Below are 20421 nucleotides of genomic sequence, written 5' to 3'. Positions count from 1 at the left end.
ACCTGTAGTCCTTTAGATGAAACTTTAGGCTAGGACTCTCCCAATACCACCTCATCAGGGTATGGGGACGCGACAGTATTAGCTTAATACTAGGAACACAAGGAAACATGGTTTACCTGCAGTGGTTTGAGGTCAGCTGTGCAGAGAACCCAGGATGCTGCTTTCCCCAAGAGAGAGGAGGATGAAGAAAAGAGTAGGGGCCAGACATACCTTTTCATTCATGCAGACTAAGACTGGGTAACAATGCCCTCAACCTTCTGCTACTTGTCCATTAAGGAGCCTGAGGTTTTAAACCAGCTGTTGTGCAGCCACCACAGGGTCGATAGAAAACGTATCGAGCCTCCTGTGGGTCACGTCTTGCAGGTAGTGGACTGTGAAGGTCGTCTGACGCTTCTACACCCAAGCTTGGAGCACCTGCGTCACTGAGAAATTTTTCTTGAAGGCCAGGGACGTAGCTACGCCCCTGACATCATGTGCTCTAGGGCGATGTGATGGAGTAGGGTCTGGATTCAGGGACAGATGAATCACCCTACGAATCCATGCCGAGATGATTGTTCTTGGTGACCCTCCTCTTAGTCCTCCCAGTGCTCACAAACAATGCCTGCCCCTGGGGACGGACTGCAGCCGTTCTTTTGAGATATAGCCTCAGACTCCTTACTGGGCACAGTAGGAGATGGTCTGGGTCATCTGTTACAGAACGAAGATTCGAAATCTGGAAGGAGTCGAACCGAGGGTCCGGCACCCCCGGATTCTGAGTCTTAGCAATAAACTCAGGGACGAATTTAAACGTTACCTCCCCCCATCCCCTTGAATGGGCGATGTCATAGGAGAGACCATGAAGTTCACCGACTCGCTTGGCCAAGGCCAAAGCTAGTAGGAACACCGTCTTCCAAGTTAGGTGGCGATCTAAAGCCTGGCGTAATAGTTCGTAATGAGGTCTCTTAAGAGACCTGAGAACTCGAACCATGTTCCATGGAGGAGGTCTCACTTCCGACTGAGGGCAGGTAAGTTCATAACTTCGTATGAGTAGGGAGAGTTCCAGCGAGGAAGAAATGTCCACTCCTTTGAGCCTGAAGGCTAGACTAAGGCTGAGCGATAGCCTTTCACCGCCGAGACTGAAAGGCGCATTTCTTCCCTCAAATACATGAAGAACTCCGCAATTGCTGGAATAGTGGCATCGAGTGGAGAGATACCCCTTCCACGACACCAACCACAGAAGACTTTCCACTTTGCCGGGTAGACAGATGCGGATGACTTTCGCAGATGTCCAGACATCCTAACTGCAACTTGTTGCAAAAATCCTCCCTCAGCGAGATGCTGGATAGTCTCCAGGCGTGAAGTCGTAGCGAAGAACCCGTGTGGGCGATGATACCGTTAGGCGCGCGCACAGGAGACACATCTCTTGCGCACAAGAGAGACATCTCTTCCGCGCGGGCGTGCATGAGTACGCACATCAGGCTGGGTGGGAGACTGCACGCAAAGGCGTGCTGGCGAGGGATGGCGCGCAGGTGGAGATCGGCGGCGCGTTGGTGAGCGCTGACGAGCAGGGGAAGTATTCAACTTCCCTACTGCGCCCATATCAGAAGATCGTGGGCGCGCAGGCGAGCAGGAGAGCACTAGCGCGTTGGTGAGCGCTGACGCGCAGGAGAACGATCGCGCGCAGAAGGTTGAAGGCGATCAGGAGAGCGCTGGCGCGCAGGTGAGCATTGGCGTGCAGGTGAGCGCTGGCGCGCTTTAGCAGCAACATCGTCGGCAGTAGATGAGCGCTTGCGCGCAGGTGAGCACTGGCACGTAAGGGATGTATGTGCCAACTTGCGCATATGCCCTTGTTGCCTGTTTCACAGCAGGATGTGTCGGCGCCCACAGCGCATCAGCAGACAGGAACAGCGACAGCAGGTCAGCGGGTCTGACGGGTGGAAGGTCGACGTGTCCTTTGTAAGGACGACCTTCCACCGAAGGGGATTGCGAACGATCCGCAGAGAGGTCCAGGGTTGTAGCTGGGAGAGTCGGAGAACAATGGCGAGGCTCCTCTGCGGCGGAGACGATAAACCGAAGAGGCGCCTCTTCACACCCTTGTGAGGTGAAGGAAGGCCTCTCCGGCGAAGAGGAAGGCAAGCTTTACGCCGTATGCGCCCTCTGGGGGCCCGTGGGTCCGTCAGCAGTCCTCCGAAGTGGAGTCTCTGTGAGTGAACTCCCCCGCGGGGGAGAATCACCGGCAGGAGAGACTGTTGGACTTAGTTCCTCCCTCGAAGGATGAGCAGAGGGAAAAACTACAGCAGGTTGATCAGGTGCAGAGGTCGGAGATACCACATCGGAAGCCTCTGCCACCACAACGTCGACGATAGACAGAGGATCAACATCTGCCAAAGTCAGCGATTGTTTGACAGCGGATCATGTCAAACAAGGCTTCCTTGGAGGGCGAACCCTCAAGCCCCAAGGAAGACCAAAGCTGAAACAAATCATTAGTGCACAAATTGATATTCAAATCCTCCCCCGGGGGAGGAGGAGCTCCCTCGCTATGGGAGGCAACTCCCTCTCCCGATCCCCGAGTTCGGGCAACCGAACTATGGCCTACGCTACCACTTGACAGTTTCTCGGAAGAAACCGATCGAGCGGGAGCTTCGGAGGAGGTTTGGGCAACGGAAGACGAGTCCTTGGGATTTTCTCCTTTCAAAGAAACCTTCGAAGGAGAAATATCCAGCTTGGACTTCTTCTTCCGTCGCCGAGAAAACCTCTCCCACTATGAGGTAGACGACTCCGTACACTCACCACACTTATTAGTTCTATCACACCGTTGGCCCCTACAATAAGAACAAAGGGTGTGAGGGTTCGTATCGAACGCCGACATAAACGTACCACAAGGGTGGTCGGGTAATCCAGGACACTTTCGCATGATAGCAGAGGCCAACTTCAAACACACCTGTAAAAGAAAAAGCAAAAACCATTAATGGCTGTCAGAAAGGCAAGGGTGAAAGCGGACACGTCCGACTACCACCCGAGCCGAGAGCAAAGTGAGCTCAAGCACAGGTGTGTGTGAGGGGGGGGGGTGGCAAACTACCCTCCCTACCCCCCCGCTAACTAGCGGTGGGGTAGTAAACCCTCGTTAAAATTCTAATGGCTCGTCATTTCAGCTACGCCAAAAGTAATAACCCCTATTAAATAGCGTAGTTTGTATGTCAGTTACGGAACAAATTGTGTTTACTCTTTCTTCTTTTTCTTTCAGCTTCTCCCATCCAGTGATCTTCACAACAGAACATGTCTCCATTTACTTCTATCTACTGATCCTCTGTCACACAAACTGCCCTCATATCTTTCAATGAATTCATTAATCTCCTCTTAGGCCTTCCTCTCTTCCTTCTACCTGGTGGCTCCATACTTATCATCCTCCTCATGACATGCTTTTCCTCCCTTTGCTTTACTTGCCCAAACCATCTTAGTCTTGCTTTCTTTCCAAACTGATTCACATATGGATATTCTCTAATGAATTTACTTTTGATCTTATCCTTCCTCATTACCCTTTCCCCAGTGAGAACCTCAAAATTTTCATATCTGCAACTTCCATCTCTGCTTCTTGGTTAAAGGTACAGTTTCCAAACCATACAGCATAGTTGGTTTTACCACCACCTTATAGGTCTCCACTTTCAGACTTGATGATAGCTTTTTGTTGCATGCCAAACCTGATACTCGTCTCCAGCCATTCCACCTAGCTTGTGATGAAGTCATACCCCTATTTAAAGGACGGTGATTTGTATAGCCTATGTGTAGAAACAAATACTGTATACAAAAAGTATCATACCTTTTTTCCATGTAAGTACACCAACAACTTGTGTATAGTTGACAACATGAATGCTGATGCAACCAGGTTTGTGATTCGCAGTGAAAAGACATCACAAAGTCGTCTTCCCAGAATCCATGAAACAGGTCCATTTAGTCCAATAGAGAACAGGTACAAACCAGGAAGTGTTGTTATTTTACCATCCCACTGAAAGATATAAACAGATGATGCTTATGACTTTTATAAATGATAAAATACAATATTGTTGAATTACATATTACTACTAGGAAGTAACCAGGCTAAATAATTCTATGTGCATACTGCAATACAGTAAGTCCCTGCATAAGTACAAGATACCTTTCAAGAGTGGGTTCTTAAGTAGGAAAGTTCTCAAGGCAAATATACTTGACCTAGGCACCAACGTCCCTACTCTCAATTAGCTTAGTGAGATACCTATAGCAATTTGAACATAATATAATGCTATTAAAAGTTAATTAACTTGTATTCTGTTTTGTACTTATTCTGATTTTTTTTATTACCCACAAAAGTTATTATTATTATTGAAAGTTCTTAAGCTTATTATTCTTATACTGTACAGGCAACTTACTGCATATTATTCTTAGGATAATGTAAATTCATTTCATGTTTGTTCAAATTTATCTTTAAGCTATGGAACATGACAAATTCGTAGATAATTTGTATTTTTCCTAACGATACAAACCTAGCTATTTACATGGGGTAATTACTTTGGCGACAGCCGATGATGAGCCATAAAGTTTTAACAAGGGTTTCCTACCCCACCGCTAGCTAGCGGGGGGGTAGCTAGCTACCCCTCCCCCTCACACACACCGGAGAATACTCCACTTTACTTAGAGGTAGGACTTATCTTGGGGGACAGGGCTGGCGGACAAATAACTGTAAATAGCTAGGTTTGTATCGTTAGGAAAAATACAAATTATCTACGAATTTGTCATTTGTTCCGTAACTGAATACAAACCACACTATTTACATGGGGTGACTTAACCCTTAGGAAGGGTGGTAAGTCTCGGCCATACTGGCTTTTGACTTGCCCGGGGATTCCATATTCGAGTGGTCAAGTACTCGGACAATAGGGAATCCCTGCTCCTCGCTGGCGGTTGTGAAACTGCCGCGGCCTATGTAAGGTGTGTGCGAAGGTGAAAAGTGACTTGTCCCAGACAGTTGCCCAGGAGTCCCTCAGAAGGAAATCCAGGCTAGGACTCTCCCAATACCATTTCGTCAGGGTATGGGGACATGACAGTATTACACATAATACTAGGAACACAAGGAAGCATGGTTTACCTGCAGTGGTTTGAGGTCAGCTGTGTAGAGAACCCAGGATGCTGCTTTCTCCGTGGGAGGAGAGGATGAAGAAAAGAATAAGAGCCAGACAGATCTTTTCATTCATGCAGACTAACACCAGGTAACAATGCCCTCAACCTTCAGCCACTTGTCCATCAAGGAGCCTGAGGTTCAGACTAGCTGTTGTGAAGCCACCACAGGGCCGATAGAAACGTATCGAGCCTCCTGTGGGTCATGTCTTGCAGGTAAGGGGGGTGAGAAGGTCTGAGGCTTCAACATCCCTGCTTACAGGACCTGCGTCACTGAAGATGCTCCATGAAGGGTAGGGTTGTATCTAATTCCCTGACATCATGGGTTCTAGGGCGATGCGACGGAGAAGGGTCAGGATTTAAGGCAGGGTGTAGCACCCTGCGAATCCAGGCTGAGATGGTACTCCTGGAGACCCTTCTCCTCGTTACCCAGGATTCTCGAACTAGACTTGGACCTGGAGACGACCTGCAGCTGTTCTCTGAAGACACCAGGTCGGACTCCCTACCGGCATGGTAGGAGATGGTCTGAGTCATCTGCTACAGGACGGAGACCCGAGCCCTGGAAGGAGTCAAAGCGGGTCCGGCACTCTCAGATTCTGAGTCTCGGCAACAAACCTCAGGGACGAACCTGAAGTTGTCTGCCCCTAACCCCCTGAATGGGCGAAGTCATAAGAGAGACCATGTGACTCGCTTGGCTGAAGACAGGCTAGCAGGAACACTGTCTACCCAGAAAGGTGGTGGTCTGGGGACTCGTAGTGGTTCGTCAGGGGGGGGTCTCTTTAGAGACTCGAGGACTCGAACCACGTTCCAAGGAGGTCTCACCTTTGACTGAGGGCAGGAGAGGACAAGGCTTCGCATGCGAAGGAAGAGTTCCAGCAGGGGAGAAATGTTTGTCCCTAGAGCCAGGAGGCAAGCCTTAAGGCTGGGGGATAGCCTTTCACAGTCGAAACTGAAAGGCACACTTATCCCGCAATCCCACTAGGGGCTCCGCTATGCTGGAAGCGGTAACGTGTGGAGGGATGCCCTCTCCCCAACACTGGTTACAGAAACTCACCCAATCGCCTGGGAGATTACTTGCGGAAGACTTGCGCAGGTGTCCAGGCCTCCTTTTCGCCATTTGTTGCGAAAATCCTCTCTCTTTGAGGAGGTGCTGGATAGACTCCCGGCGGGAAGAGGAGTAAGCTACGGAGGCAACACATCGATGGTGTCCCACCGTTGCTGGAAGGCCTCCTACCAGAGGGCCTTGGGATCCGTGACCGGGGAGCAGTACAGCGGGAGATTGGAGCTCAGTGCTGTAGCGAACCGGTCCACCGAGGGAGCCCCACCGAGGCAGGACTTATAGGCTACTTGAGGATCCAAAGACTACTCGGAATGTGGTGTTCATGTCACACTGCTCAGATGGTCGGCGAGCCCATTCCTTTGCCTGGAATCAAGCGAGCTGCCAAGGAGACCGAGGGGGACTCGGACCAACCCGGTATCTCCACTGCAGGATGGGATGGTTGTACTGAAAAGTACCTCCTTGTCTGGGCCAGAAAACCATCACTGTGGTGTTGTTGATCCTCATAATCACAGAGTAGTCTGCCAGGCTAGGTGGAGCTACTGAAGAGCCAGAAACACAGTTTCCTCCTCTAGTAGGACTAGAGAAGGTTCTTCCTGGTTCTGACCCCCGGCTTGAGGACCTCTGGATCAGAACGTGGGCCCCCCCCCTTCCTTTGACGCGTCCGAAAATAGCATCAAGTCAGGGGGAGGACGAGAAGGACCACTCCCTCTGTAGGCCCTCGTCAGCTTCCCACCCCTATGGGTTCGTCTGTACCGGTTGTTCCCTAGGGGCCTCGGCGTCTGGGGAGACGCGCCCCCAACTCCCCCGCGCCCTGAGTAGCCACTGAAGAGAACTCAACCTGGGGCGACTGTGGAAACCAGACGGGCCAGGGAGGGGAGACGAAACAACCTTGGGGTGGAGGGTCTTCTCGTGTGAGGAAAGGTCTCGCGACCTTCCTCTGCCTTGGTACCCTGACGTCTGAAGGGAAGGCTACGGGAGATAGGCGCCTAAGAGCAGGCTCGGTATACCAGACTCTGAGAGGGCTGCGGGGAGGACTCCTCGAGGACCACCATGATCTTTAGAACTTGGAAAAGTCCGAGGAACTTGTCCCGATGATGAAGAAGGGAAGCCTTCGAGACTGCCAGGATCGGCCAGCCACCCAGGAACGGAGTGGCTGGATGCCGATGCTGAGCGCCCGTGAAGAGATCCGAGAGGAAGTATCGGAGAACTGTTGAGGTGCCGTGGAGAGGCCGAAGCACAGCCCTTGAACTGGTATACACGCCTTCCAGGCGGACTCCAAAGTACTTCCTTGAAGATGGGTGAACCAGGACCGGAAGTACGAGACCTACCGGACCAGTGTACCCATGAAGACTTGTGGTCTCACAGCAAAGCAGACCGAGTCTGCTGTCGCTATGCTGGACAGAGACTGTTTGACAACCCTGTACAGAGTCGAGGAGGGAAGGAGGCGACTACGGAGGCCTCGAAACCCGTTGGCCACCTCTTGGAGGGGGAGCCTCTCCGACCTGGACTGGACTTCCGCCCGGAGGACCCGTCCCCTCACCGATCCCTACCCAGAGCGGGGCTCGAAACCAACCAGGACTGTTGAAGGAGACAAGCCCGGAGAGCTGGCCCTTGGCCTAGTCTCTGGCGCTCTCCATTTTCTAAGACCAGGGCAAGCTGCACTGGCGTAAGGGAGCCCTTGGATAAGTAGAACTCGGTCCAGGACCGAATCCTTCCCTTACCGGAGAGGAATCTCTGAATCTGGGATCCCCTTGAGGTTTTCTCCTGAGGGCCAGAACCCGCCAGAACGCAAGTTCTGACCCCTGGAGCTCATCCTCCTGATGGACTGGCAGCAAGGTCTCCCATTCCCGGAGGCTCTTCCTGGGAGACTCGTAGACATGCCCCAAGGGTCCAACTGGATCCTAAACAGGACCTCAGGATCCCTCCTAGGCGGGAAACAGGACCCCAGCGATGAAGGATGTAAGGCTTCGCCCCCTCAGTAAGATAGGACCCTCAAAAAGAGGCGGAGATTCTCCCTATGGAGTGAAGGGGGAGAGGACCGGGTCTTCCGACCCTCCTGGGGATGGGCAAAGCTCATCCGCGGGGGAGGGGAGATGGAGACTAAGGAGGGCTCATCGCCTGCGTAAGGACTCGCGAAGGGACAGGATAGTCCTTGGAGAAGATACCATGCCAGGGATTCCTCTCACCCCTTTCAGGGGGAGAGGAAGCTGCCACTGATTAGTGACCCCAGTCAGAAGGCACAGGCTCATTGCCTGTTTGAGCGCTCTGACTACGCGACCAATCCTCGCGCTGACAGGGAGTCCCTCTGGAGGGAAGAGGATCGTTCGATCCTCTGGGGGAGATGACACATGAGGGTTCGCCCGTAGAGAAACTGCAGTGAAGGGAGAAGAGACCTTTGACCTGACCGGAGACCTCCCCCCCTCCGGAGAGGGCGCTACTCTGCGCTGTGGGGGAGGGAAACGTGGAGGTGGCCTGACTGCCATAAGCCCTGACATAAACAGGGCGTGGCCGTGCTGACGATCGCGCGAAAAGCACAGATCTGGGTAGCGCGTGAATAAAGCATGCGTAGCAGATAACCGTGCCCGCATGCCCGTGAACCCGCGAGAGCGTGGGCGTATCGGCGACCGCATGAACGATTCCCACGTCTCCGCGCGTATGAAAATCACTGGCGCTTACGCGTGAAAGATCGTGGGCAAGGGAAATCATCCCATGCGTGAACGATCTCGGCGAAAAAAGATCGCCGGCGCCAGCGCCGACGGCGATTGCATGTGGGGAATCATCCCACGTGCGGAAGCATAACGCAGAAGAAACGCTGACGATCTTCAGTGCTTACGCGGGTACGAAGATCGTCGGCGCTAGCGCGAGAAAAACCGTAGGAGACAGTTGGCGGGGACCCATAGTGACCGCATGCGACAGATCTCCAACTATTTAAGGCGATCGTCGGCGATTCGAGCGAGCCCGGACGATCTCCGACGCTCCCGCGTAAGCGACGATCGTCGGAGCTCGCGCACGATTGAAGATAGTCGGCAATCACGAGTGGGAACCTCGGTGCCCGCGCGCGGACGATCTACGACGATCGCGAGCGGGAAAACCGCGCGCGGACGATTGCGTGAGCCTCAATGGTCGCACGCGGGAAACTATCCCGCAAACGGAACGATCTTCGGCGCTCACGCGTACTGTGAAGATTGTCGGCGCTCGCAGATCGGCGGCGAACGGCCGTAGGCGATAGCGTGCGGAGAACCGCGTGCGGATGGTCTCGTTGTAGTGTGTGGGAACCATCCCGCGCACAGAACGAACATAGGAGCTTAAGCGTACTAAGAAGATCGTCGGCGCTTCCGCTTAGCGCCGGATCCGAAGATCGCCGGCTAACGGACGTTGATGATCGCATGCGAAAAACCGCGCGCGGGAAACCATCCCGCGCACAGACTGATTCTCGGCGCTTACGCACACTAAGAAGATCGTCAGCGCTTGCACGCCTAGCGCTGAATCCGAAGATTGCCGGCTAACGACCGCTGCCGGGATGACGATCGCAAGCGAAAGGGGCTGAAGGTCGTGCGCGGGAAACTATCCCGCGCGTGGGCGATCATCAACGCTTACGCATTAGCAAACAGAAGATAGTCGGCTAACGACCCTCGACGATAGCGCGCAGGAAACCATCCCGCGCGTGGGCGATCATCAACACTTACGCGTTAGCGCGAACAGCAGATCGTCGGCTGACGATCGCGCGTTCCTCGACGATTGCGAGATAGCGCGCAGGAAACCATCCCGCGCGTGGGCGATCATCAACGCTTACGCGTTAGTGCGAACAGAAGATCATCGACGATCGCGAGATAGCGCGCAGGAAACCATCCCGCGCGTGGGCGATCATCAACGCTTACGCGTTAATGCGAACAGAAGATCGTCGGCTAACGATCGCGAGATCGCGCGCGGGAAACCATCCCGCACGCGGGCGATCATCAACGCCTACGCGTTAGCGCGAACAGAAGATCGTCGGCTAAACCATCGACGACCGCGAGGTCACGGGCGGGAACCCATCCCGCGCGCAAGCGATCATCAACGTTTATGCGTTAGCACGAGCAGAAGATCGTCGGCTAACCGCCGACGATCGTCAACATTTATGCGTCAGCGCGCATCAGAAGATCGTCGGCTAACTCGTAGATCAGGAACTGGGATATGTCCCGAAAAGGGAGGGCATCCCCTGAAGAGGACCCAGAGGTCTACTTCAGTGCCGACGATCAACTGAGGGACTGCTAAATACTCCGAGGAGTTGTCTCTGTGAGGTACCTTTCCCGCGAACGGGAGAGGTGTCCTTCGTAGAAGAGACTTAGAGACACCCTAGGCTGAAACGCTGGTGAGCGCCAGTGCGCTAACTCAGGAACCCCAACGATGTGCGCAAAATGCGCAGGGAACGTTGGTAGCAGCCTAACTGAATACTGGAACGGGGTGTCTCTGAGGGCAGACTCAGGAACAGCAGGAACATCAGTCGAGCGCAAGCGCATAAGGGAACGTTGGCGCACAGGTGATACCTGGCACTTAAGGGACTGACTCAAGGTGTGAGAAAGTCTCTCCTGCCCTGAAGGGAGGAGCCCGTTAGATAACGGGGGCGTGGGCGCCCAAGGTGCGTCTGCAATCAGGAACGGATACAGCAGGCAACAGGTACACTGAGGAGTAGTTGCAAGACCCCGAAGGATCAAAGCAACGAGAAACCGAAGTTTCTCCGTCACTAATCACCGAAGTGTAGAAGTGACTAAAGTTATGAGAGCCCGAGGGAACTGCGTAACTAAGCTCCGAGACACCGAAGGGTCAGGGAAAAAAGGAAACCGAAGTTTCCCTGTCACTAAACACCGAAAGTGTTAGTGACTGAACAGCAAGCTGTTGTAAACAGGAACAATCCTTCGAAGTGGAGTCTCTATGAGTGGCCTCTCTCACGAACGAGAGAGGTGAGCACTTCGTAGAAGAGACTGTCGATGGAGCCCCGAAAGGCCCTGAAATCAGCAGACGTAACAGGAACAATCCTCCGAAGAGGAGTCTCTGTGAGTGTCCTCTCACGCGAACGGGAGGGGACACTTCGTAGAAGAGACAAAAAGAGCAATCCTCTGAAGAGGAGCCCTTAGTGAGGCCTCCCTCGCGAACGAGAGAGGGCCAGACTGAACCTGCAGCTGCTCAGCCCCTTGAGCGTAGCCACAGAAACGACCGCTCAGCCCCAAGAGCATAGTCGCTAGTACCATGGTCTAGCCTTGCAACCGCTCAGCCCCTTAAGAGAGTCACAAGGGCGGCCGCTCAGCCCCAAGAGCATAACCGCCTAAAGACCAAGGAAGTAAAAAGGGAAGTTAATTAACTACCCTGGAGGTGAACCTCCTTATCTTCTAGGATGCAATGAAGAGCTGGCAGTATTCATGGGGGAACTTCTAAGAAAAGAAAAAGCCCCTGATGAACGCCTTGAGACGGCGGAGAAGCCGACTCCCCAGGATAACAGGACAGCTCTGCTTCGAAGGCACACAATAGGCATGAAGAAACAGCATCGCAAACTGGAAAATAAAACAAAATAATTATTTAACAGAAATTCCCCCCAGGTGAAACTCCGAAGAGAAACCCCGAGGAAAAAAATATAAGAAAGAAAGAAGGTATGCGCTTCCCCCTCCCCAACCTGGCATGCCCAGGTGAGGGGGGGGGAACAAAGTTAACAAACAGAATTATAACATTATAATTATGCAACTGACTTTGAATGTTCCAAGGATCACTGACCCCCGATGGGACGTGAGCCCTGAACTGAAAAGTTAAAACACAATTATGTTCATAAAAATAATTGAGACAAATAACGAAACAGCGACTCGGACTGAGAAGCTATCGTAGGCGTAGTACGAAGTAAGAGGTGAACGACCTCAAGAGAAGGGCCGGACTCCACGAAAGGCAACCATGGTGGCCTAGAAGTGCAAGGCCGAGATCACGGAAAGATCGTGGTGGCCTAAGCCGGCGAACTCTAGCAGACGTACACAATACACACCGCACAACACCGAAAGCAAAGGAAACTTACATTTTCTATACACAAAAATATATATAAACATCAGTAATGTTTAAATATATCCAGTATAAGAAAAGGAAAGTTAAAAGACAAAACAATAATGGCCGTCAAGAGAGCATAGGAGCGGAAACCTCCGATCACTATACTGTACGAGCCAAAAGTAAAGTGGAGTATTCTCCGGTGTGTGTGAGGGGGAGGGGTAGCTAGCTATCCCTCCCTAGCCCCCCGCTAGCTAGCGGTGAGGTAGGAAACCCTCGTTAAAACTTTATGGCTCGTCATCGGCTGTCGCCAAAGTAATTACCCCATATAAATAGCGTGGTTTGTATTCAGTTACGGAACAAATTATTATTGAAGCATTTTACATTATCAACTAAAAGCTCTCTCCTTTTTTTCATTTAAAAAAGGAAGCCTACCTTAGTTCATCACAACACCAACAAGGGACAAAATTCTTAAAACAATATACAGTAATTCAGTAGTTACTAATATGCAACTCATTCTTTTTACATAAAACTGTACAGTATTGAACCTAACTTTAAGGAATGAAAAAAAAAAAGAATTTAACAAATAAATATTCATACAATATCACAATTTTGAACATCAATCTAAATTTATTCTAGTTATACAAACTTGATTCCTTTAAAAGAAGTAATATTTCTGTGAAGTTGGAACTGCCGTTAAAATTTAATGAGGTAGTTATAGGAAGTATATGTCACTGCACCCGACTACTAATTGAGCCAGAACAAAGCATGGAAAGAGGGCAAAACCAAAACCTCCATGTCACCGACTCAGCGGCCAAGAATGATGTACCTTCAGCCTTGAGTCTATCCAGCGGGAGCCCACGTCAGAGTGAAAACAGACGGGTCTACTTGCAGAGGCGCAAACATGTTTTCAGGCATATAAAACCTTCGTTGCCTTTGGCACTAGCTACCCATTGAGATATTACCGCTAAAGAGTTATGGGGTCCTTTGACTGGCCAGACAGTACTACATTGGATCCTTCTCTCTGGTTACGGTTCACTTTCCCTTTGCCTACACATACACCGAATAGTCTGGCCTATTCTTTAGAGATTCTCCTCTGTCCTCATACACCTGACAACACTGAGATTACCAAACTAATCTTCACCCAATGGGTTAACTACAGGACTGTAATTTTTCATTAGCTACTTTCCTCTTGGTAAGGATAGAAGAGACTTTAGCTATGGTAAGCAGCTCTTCTAGGAGAAGGATACTCCAAAATCAAACCATTGTTCTCTAGTCTTGGGTAGTCCCATAGCCTATGTATCATGGTCTTCCAATGCCTTGGATTATAGTTCTTTTGCTTGACGGTACACTTGGGCACACTTTTCTATCTAATTTCTCTTACTCTTGTTTTGTTAAACTATTATAGTCTACAGTATATAGGAACTATTTATTTTGATATTGTTACTGTTCTTAAAATAATTTATTTTTCCTTGTTTCCTTTCCTCACGGGGATATTTTCCCTGTTGAGGCCCCTGGACTTATAGTATCCTGCTTTTCCAACTAGGGTTGTAGCTTAGCAATAATAACAATAATAATAATAATAATAATAATAATAATAATAATAATAATAATAATAATAATAATAAAAATACAGAGCGAAAAAGACAAGATCTTGTTCGACCTGCTTGAACGAAGCAAATTCCCAGATCTGATTTTCCCCCTGGTACAGAGCGAGATCAACAAGAACCGACCACTGCAATGCCAACAAGGCTACAATCCTAGAGGGGCACCATCGAGACACCAAAGTACAGATTGATGACTGAAATCCTCCAAGAAAGCAGAACCACTGTTGTCACCCTAAGGTCATTGTAGTCATGGATGAGTGCATGGACTCCAGCAACAAACTCTCCGACTCAGGGTAGGCAGCCTCCGTGGGCTTCGGACCGCGATCCAAAATCCCGGCGACATTCTGACCCTGAGCACCCCAGGTGAGGGAGAGACAATACACGCCGGAATCTCTGCTTCCACAACGAAAACATCCGTTCTGTCCCCAGGGCAGAACCAAGCACATAACCAGGGGCAGATGAAGTCCCGGGAGGCTGCAGGAGGAGTAATCCGGGCACGAAACCTGGTAATGCTAGACGAAGCAAATCATGCTCCCAGCACCACAGGCCAGGGCGGAAGGACACCAATGGTTTCGCGTTCATGGACAAAAGAAAACGAGCCCTCCAGCCACCATTCTCTGTCTACTAGAGAGTACTGTACAAGCCCTCTAGTATGGCATCGAATAGTGCCACCCTCTCTTACAGGATCAAATTCATGCAAGAGGGGGAAGACGCCATCCAACATTCAGGAAGGATGGGTGATGGAGGCCATAACAGCTTCTTCGTCATCCAAGAAACCGACTGAGAGCCATGCCCATGTTTGTTCTGTCAGACTAACAGAGTAAACAGATCAGCCGAGGTTACCATAGTAGCCGGCGCCACTCGGCAGGCCATGGCTACTGAATAGCTGAGTAAACCGGAATGGTAAGGTACCATCCACCTTTCCCCCACAAAAAAAAAGGTGGTGTCAGAGGGAACGTGTCCCCCATGACTACAGTTGGCCTTCCTGGATTTCTTCAACCCATTCCTTTGATGGGAGGACAAATTGGAATTGGCGAGGAGACATAGCACGTACATTTCTTCCACTTCCTACCCTTGCGCAGTTAAGATCAGAGCGGTGATCAAAGATGAAGCTCCCCAGGAGAGGCTCTGGCAGGAGCCACAACACTGGGGTGCACTGACACTGGGGAAGAGGAAAGCACACTCAGTGACACTGAAGGAGGACACAGAGACCCCAGACCCCTTGCTACAAGTGTCGAGGCGATGGACACGGGAAGGGGTGGGGAGCATTATAGGAAAAACAGTTTGTCTCTAAAGGAAAGTTTTTCCTGAATGAAAATATAAATTTCGGGATTCGTTCAAAAGACCACAAAACCTAACACACCCCACCTAACCTAACCTAGTAGTTCCCAGGTCACAAACCTAAGGGGGGCAAGCACCCACCAGACCCACCTTCCCAGGTCATAGGCCTTGCCAGGGGGCAAGACCCAAGGACCTCCCCTTCCCAGGTCACAAACCCTAAAAGTAAATCACAAATAATGCCATACCTTATTTCCTTTATATACACTAACAGTGTAACTACCACCAGGTCCTAAAAGTAAATTAAAAACAATAGCTTACCTTATTTGTGAACCGTATGATATAAACAAACGAGAAATAACTCAGCACAGAAAGCCAATATTTTTTCATTTTTTGTGAATTTATTATGTGTCCCATACAATTATGGTTATTATTTTAGAAAGAGGAACCAGCTTAGCGACCTATAAATACTTCAGAAATGCATAAATCGCACTTTTCTGAATATGAATATACTATTAGTTATGCCCGGAGATGAATAGAACATAATTAATCGATTTTTGTTACGTTTACAAAAATTGAGGATTCTGTTTTTTACTAAGGCGAGTGGCTATTAAAGAGAGATGTTCACCCTTTGACTCCCGCCAAAAAATTACTTCATAGCTCCGCCCCCTCTTTTTGTTCCACTTATACACTTCGTTTGATTGCCCCACGTGACTTGATACTTTGAAATAATTGGTTCATTTTAAACAAACGAAAGCCAATTTTATTTAAATATTCCTCCTACCACTTTTAATTCTTCTAATGTTACTAATAATAGAATGCAACGACTGAAGCCATTGTCTGGCCCTGCCAGGATATTTCTTTTAATTCTTCTAATGTTACTAATCACTGTGGCCTTAAGGGGGGGGGGTCGCAGAAGGGGGGGGGGGGGGGGGGCAGAGTAAAGTCTAAAACCGTTCATTTTCGAGGAAAATAAAGGTGATATTCGTGCAAAATCACCTAGAAAAACATATTTTCATGTCATTTTGGGCTGGTTCCTCTTTCTAAAAATGTACCCAATTATGTATAAAAAAGAAAAGGTTAGTTCCTACTGGGTGGCCCCCATTACCATAGGATATATTTAGGATATTTCTTGTTAACTATTATCTTGCGACAAAAATAAAAGTAACTTTTCTGGAGAAAACATGAGTTTTACATAAAAAAACCGGTTTCATTGTAGTGTATTACATAGCAATGTATCCTAGTATTCTAACTACTTTTTCTTATAGGAAAACTTACGCTCCCTTCGAAAATAACAATCGTTCCCGTCGCAAATGAATAGTTACAGAAATATATATACTGTACATCTATATCCTCCGATAATGGGGGACCCCCTTTGGGAACCCGGGGTTTTGGGTGGGGAAAACATACTGGGGAACCGATATATAACCGTAAATCAGTCCTTTTCTTCTCTATACATTTCCTTCTTGTATTTATTATAACCGTAGGAAAATACAAATCAGTATAACTGGATATATTTGGGAGGAGCCGTTTCAAAGGTTATTTCTTGTAGTAATACAATAACCAGTGCTGCCAACGCCTGATGTAGATTAAATGTTAGCATTCCATACCTGATGTAGATCAAATGTTAGCATTCCATGCTAACATTAGCACCCATTTGTACGTACGTTCGTTCGCACCAGTTTCCGACCTGCGCATATATAACCCCCCCTGCGCAGGAGTTTCTCTCCCTAATTACTCTTTTTTTACCGTATTATTTTCTCATTGTATATTCCAATTCACTATTATTTATCATACATTCCATTTTCCCTTCCTATATTGGATTTATTTGTTTGGTTATTTCCTTTCCCATTTGTACGTACGTTCGTTCGCACCAGTTTCCGTCCTGCGCATATATCACCCCCCTTCGCAGGAGTTTCCTCTCCCCAATTACTCTTTTTATTACCGTGTTATTTTCTCATTTTGTATTCCCATTCAATATTATTTATCATTCATTCCATTTTTCCTTCCTATATTGGGTTTATTTGTTTGGTTATTTCTTTATCTCTTCCCTGTTGCACATAAATACTTACTCTGAACTAGTTTTTTTATCCAGTTAATTCTCGGTATGATCACCTCATTTTATATTCCCATTCAATATTATTTACCGTTCATTCCATTTGATCTTCCTCTATTGTTTTTATTTATTTTTGTTGGTTAGTTCCTTTTCTCTCCTCTGTGTCTTATAAATCTTTTCTTTGGTCTAGTTTCCGTATTTAGTTCATTCATGTTTACCCCCTTGTGTTCTTTGTTTTTCCCTTAACCAATCACCACTCTAGGCCTATGCAGGTATCTCCCTACCACCCCCCCCTTCCTTTATCTCTTTGACCGCTCTTTTCATACCCTTTGTTCCAATGCCTTTCCCGTTGTAACCTTTGACCTGGTGAGACGTTCTTCATTACAAGTGCGGTTTCTTTTTTCGTATTTTGCGATGGATCATATTATAGAAACTTGATCATATTATAGAAACTTGTACCGGCTGCAGTATTCCGTACCTAAAAGCAGTGGCTCAATTCCATGGTGATTTTTTTTATGCTTCAGGTAATATTGAGCATTTTCTTAAATCTCACAACGTTATTCATTAAAGTAAGTCATTCCTAAATAGTCATTATTCGTGTTTTGTGACCGGGGTACTTCTAGGCAAGGTTAGGTGGGTTTGTTAGGTTCTGTGGCCTTTCTGTACTTTTTATATATTTCGTAACAGTTATATGGAAAAATTATTTAATATACCTGTGGAAATATTTAGTAGTTCTACCACTAGTAATGTCATCGTGTCGTTGGTAGTTCTGTGTACCATTCGTCACCGTTGGTAGTACTGTGAATCAAGGTAAGTCATTCCCCTATTCTTATTATATGTGTTTTGTGACCGGGGTACTTCTAGGCAAGGTTAGGTGGGTTTGTTAGGTTCTGTGGCCTTTCTGTACTTTTTATATATTTCGTAACAGTTATATGGAAAAATTATTTAATATACCTGTGGAAATATTTAGTAGTTCTACCACTAGTAATGTCATCGTGTCGTTGGTAGTTCTGTGTACCATTCGTCACCGTTGGTAGTACTGTGAATCAAGGTAAGTCATTCCCCTATTCTTATTATATGTGTTTTGTGACCGGGGTACTTCTAGGCAAGGTTAGGTGGGTTTGTTAGGTTCTGTGGCCTTTCTGTACTTTTTATATATTTCGTAACAGTTATATGGAAAAATTATTTAATATACCTGTGGAAATATTTAGTAGTTCTACCACTAGTAATGTCATCGTGTCGTTGGTAGTTCTGTGTACCATTCGTCACCGTTGGTAGTACTGTGAATCAAGGTAAGTCATTCCCCTATTCTTATTATATGTGTTTTGTGACCGGGGTACTTCTAGGCAAGGTTAGGTGGGTTTGTTAGGTTCTGTGGCCTTTCTGTACTTTTTATATATTTCGTAACAGTTATATGGAAAAATTATTTAATATACCTGTGGAAATATTTAGTAGTTCTACCACTAGTAATGTCATCGTGTCGTTGGTAGTTCTGTGTACCATTCGTCACCGTTGGTAGTACTGTGAATCAAGGTAAGTCATTCCCCTATTCTTATTATATGTGTTTTGTGACCGGGGTACTTCTAGGCAAGGTTAGGTGGGTTTGTTAGGTTCTGTGGGCTTTTGGTACTCTTTATTTTTTGTGTAATAGTTATATGGAATAATCATTTAGTTTACGTATGGAAAGATTTATTATTTCTACCTCTAGTAATGACATCGTGCCGTTGGTAACACTGTTATCGTCCCCTACATCTGTTGTTTAAATATTTTAACTCAATATATATGTCAACAGTGTTAATATTTATATGGTTCATTTGTATTGTATTTCATTGTGTGATTTCGCACAGGAAATATATGATTTCCTATAGTAGATATCGTGATTTAACTGGTTTTCACATTCATTTCATTAGTAATAACATCAACCAATTCGCCAACTTATAACTAACCGAATTGGTTGATCTGTTTGTTTGCGATTGAAATGATCATCAAAATCGGTTAAATCACGTTATTTGCTATAGGACATCATATATTTCTTGTGCGAAATCACACCATGTAATTCTATACAAAATTACCAAAAACCAAATTTCGTTATTAGTAAAGCTTGTTCTATATCAATACCCAAAGTCCTAATAAATACACCAGAACACTTAAAATCCTCATTATGAACATAGTACTACAGTAAACAATTAGCCAAGTCCAACGCTGAGCAATTCAAGTTGACGTCGAACCCAAACAAGGAAAAAGTCATACTATCAACGATAGCAATTAATAAGTGTCATATAGTTAAGGTAAATGTATATAGCTATTTGTGACATGTTATGGTAAGGAAAAGATAGTCTGGCAGCGGAAAAACTTGACGGCCTACGGAAACCTACCTCGTGAAAATTCCCGTCACAGATTCTCTGTGCTTGAGGTATATGGAAAATTTCATCAACAAATTCTTTTGGCTGCACTGTATACACTATAACAAAACATACGTATGTTACAGCTGTAAAACAGCCTATGACCAATGGAAAAATGAACGCTGGTTGCGGCGTTCCCATCTCTGTTGTTTACAAATAATACAAGTTAAATTTAACCAACCGATAGTTTTAGTCAAACAATAATGTGCATATTCTTTCAACCAATATGGTTAAATTCAACAGGGTTACTTTTGTATCTTTTACAAAAAAAAAAAAACTCTTTTAAGTTACTATTAATTAATCTAAAAACTACATGATAACGATAATAAATGTGTTAATGAAGATCATAATCGCTGAGCTCTAATTTTGTAGGTGCAGTCACCCAGCTTATTTTCTTCATTTGATAGTACTGTATGTAGCTTACATACATACATTGGTCATTTGAAATAAGATATATTGCTGTACGGTATGTTTTCTGAATATTTGCTATCTAAAGTTTAAGAATGGAAAATATCAATTATTGATAGCGGTTCAAATAGTTTTATTATGTGCAGGCCTATTTATGGTAATATCTGACGGTACTGATTGTTTTGTTATAAAAAAAAAAAAAAAAAAAAAAAAAAAAAACAATATGTATGTCATTAACTGAGGTGATATAGTGGATTTCGTAACTTAAATTGAATGAATGGCACGGCTACGTCAACGGAATTTTAGATTTAAGTGTGTGAAAATAGGAGATACGGCCATTCAGGGTGCTGTGCTAGTGCCGGCCGTGAAAAGGTTCTGATTTTAGTATTTGAATATCTTCACTCAATGACTACAAGAATTTGCTGAACATTTAAGACATTTAACAGAAACTGTCCACTGTTCACAGGTTAAATTTTAAGGGAGAAA

General features: G+C 46.9%; 1 protein-coding gene across 1 annotated transcript in view; it reads right to left on the bottom strand.

The window, feature by feature from the left end:
• Positions 1-19694, bottom strand: part of Alg10 (alpha-1,2-glucosyltransferase Alg10) — a 46668-nt gene extending 26974 nt beyond the window's left edge. Inside the window, exons 1-2 of the mRNA XM_068379011.1 lie at positions 19501-19694; positions 3797-3982 (exon numbers count right to left, since the gene is read on the bottom strand). Coding sequence (XP_068235112.1) covers positions 3797-3982; positions 19501-19668 — 354 coding nt within the window. The 5' untranslated portion in view covers positions 19669-19694. The remainder of the gene's footprint in view (positions 1-3796; positions 3983-19500) is intronic.
• Positions 19695-20421: the final 727 nt, after the last annotated feature.

The sequence above is a fragment of the Palaemon carinicauda genome, chromosome 8 (assembly GCF_036898095.1).
Source record: "Palaemon carinicauda isolate YSFRI2023 chromosome 8, ASM3689809v2, whole genome shotgun sequence".
NCBI classification, from domain to species: domain Eukaryota; kingdom Metazoa; phylum Arthropoda; class Malacostraca; order Decapoda; family Palaemonidae; genus Palaemon; species Palaemon carinicauda.
This window is presented reverse-complemented; position numbering and strand designations above follow the sequence as displayed.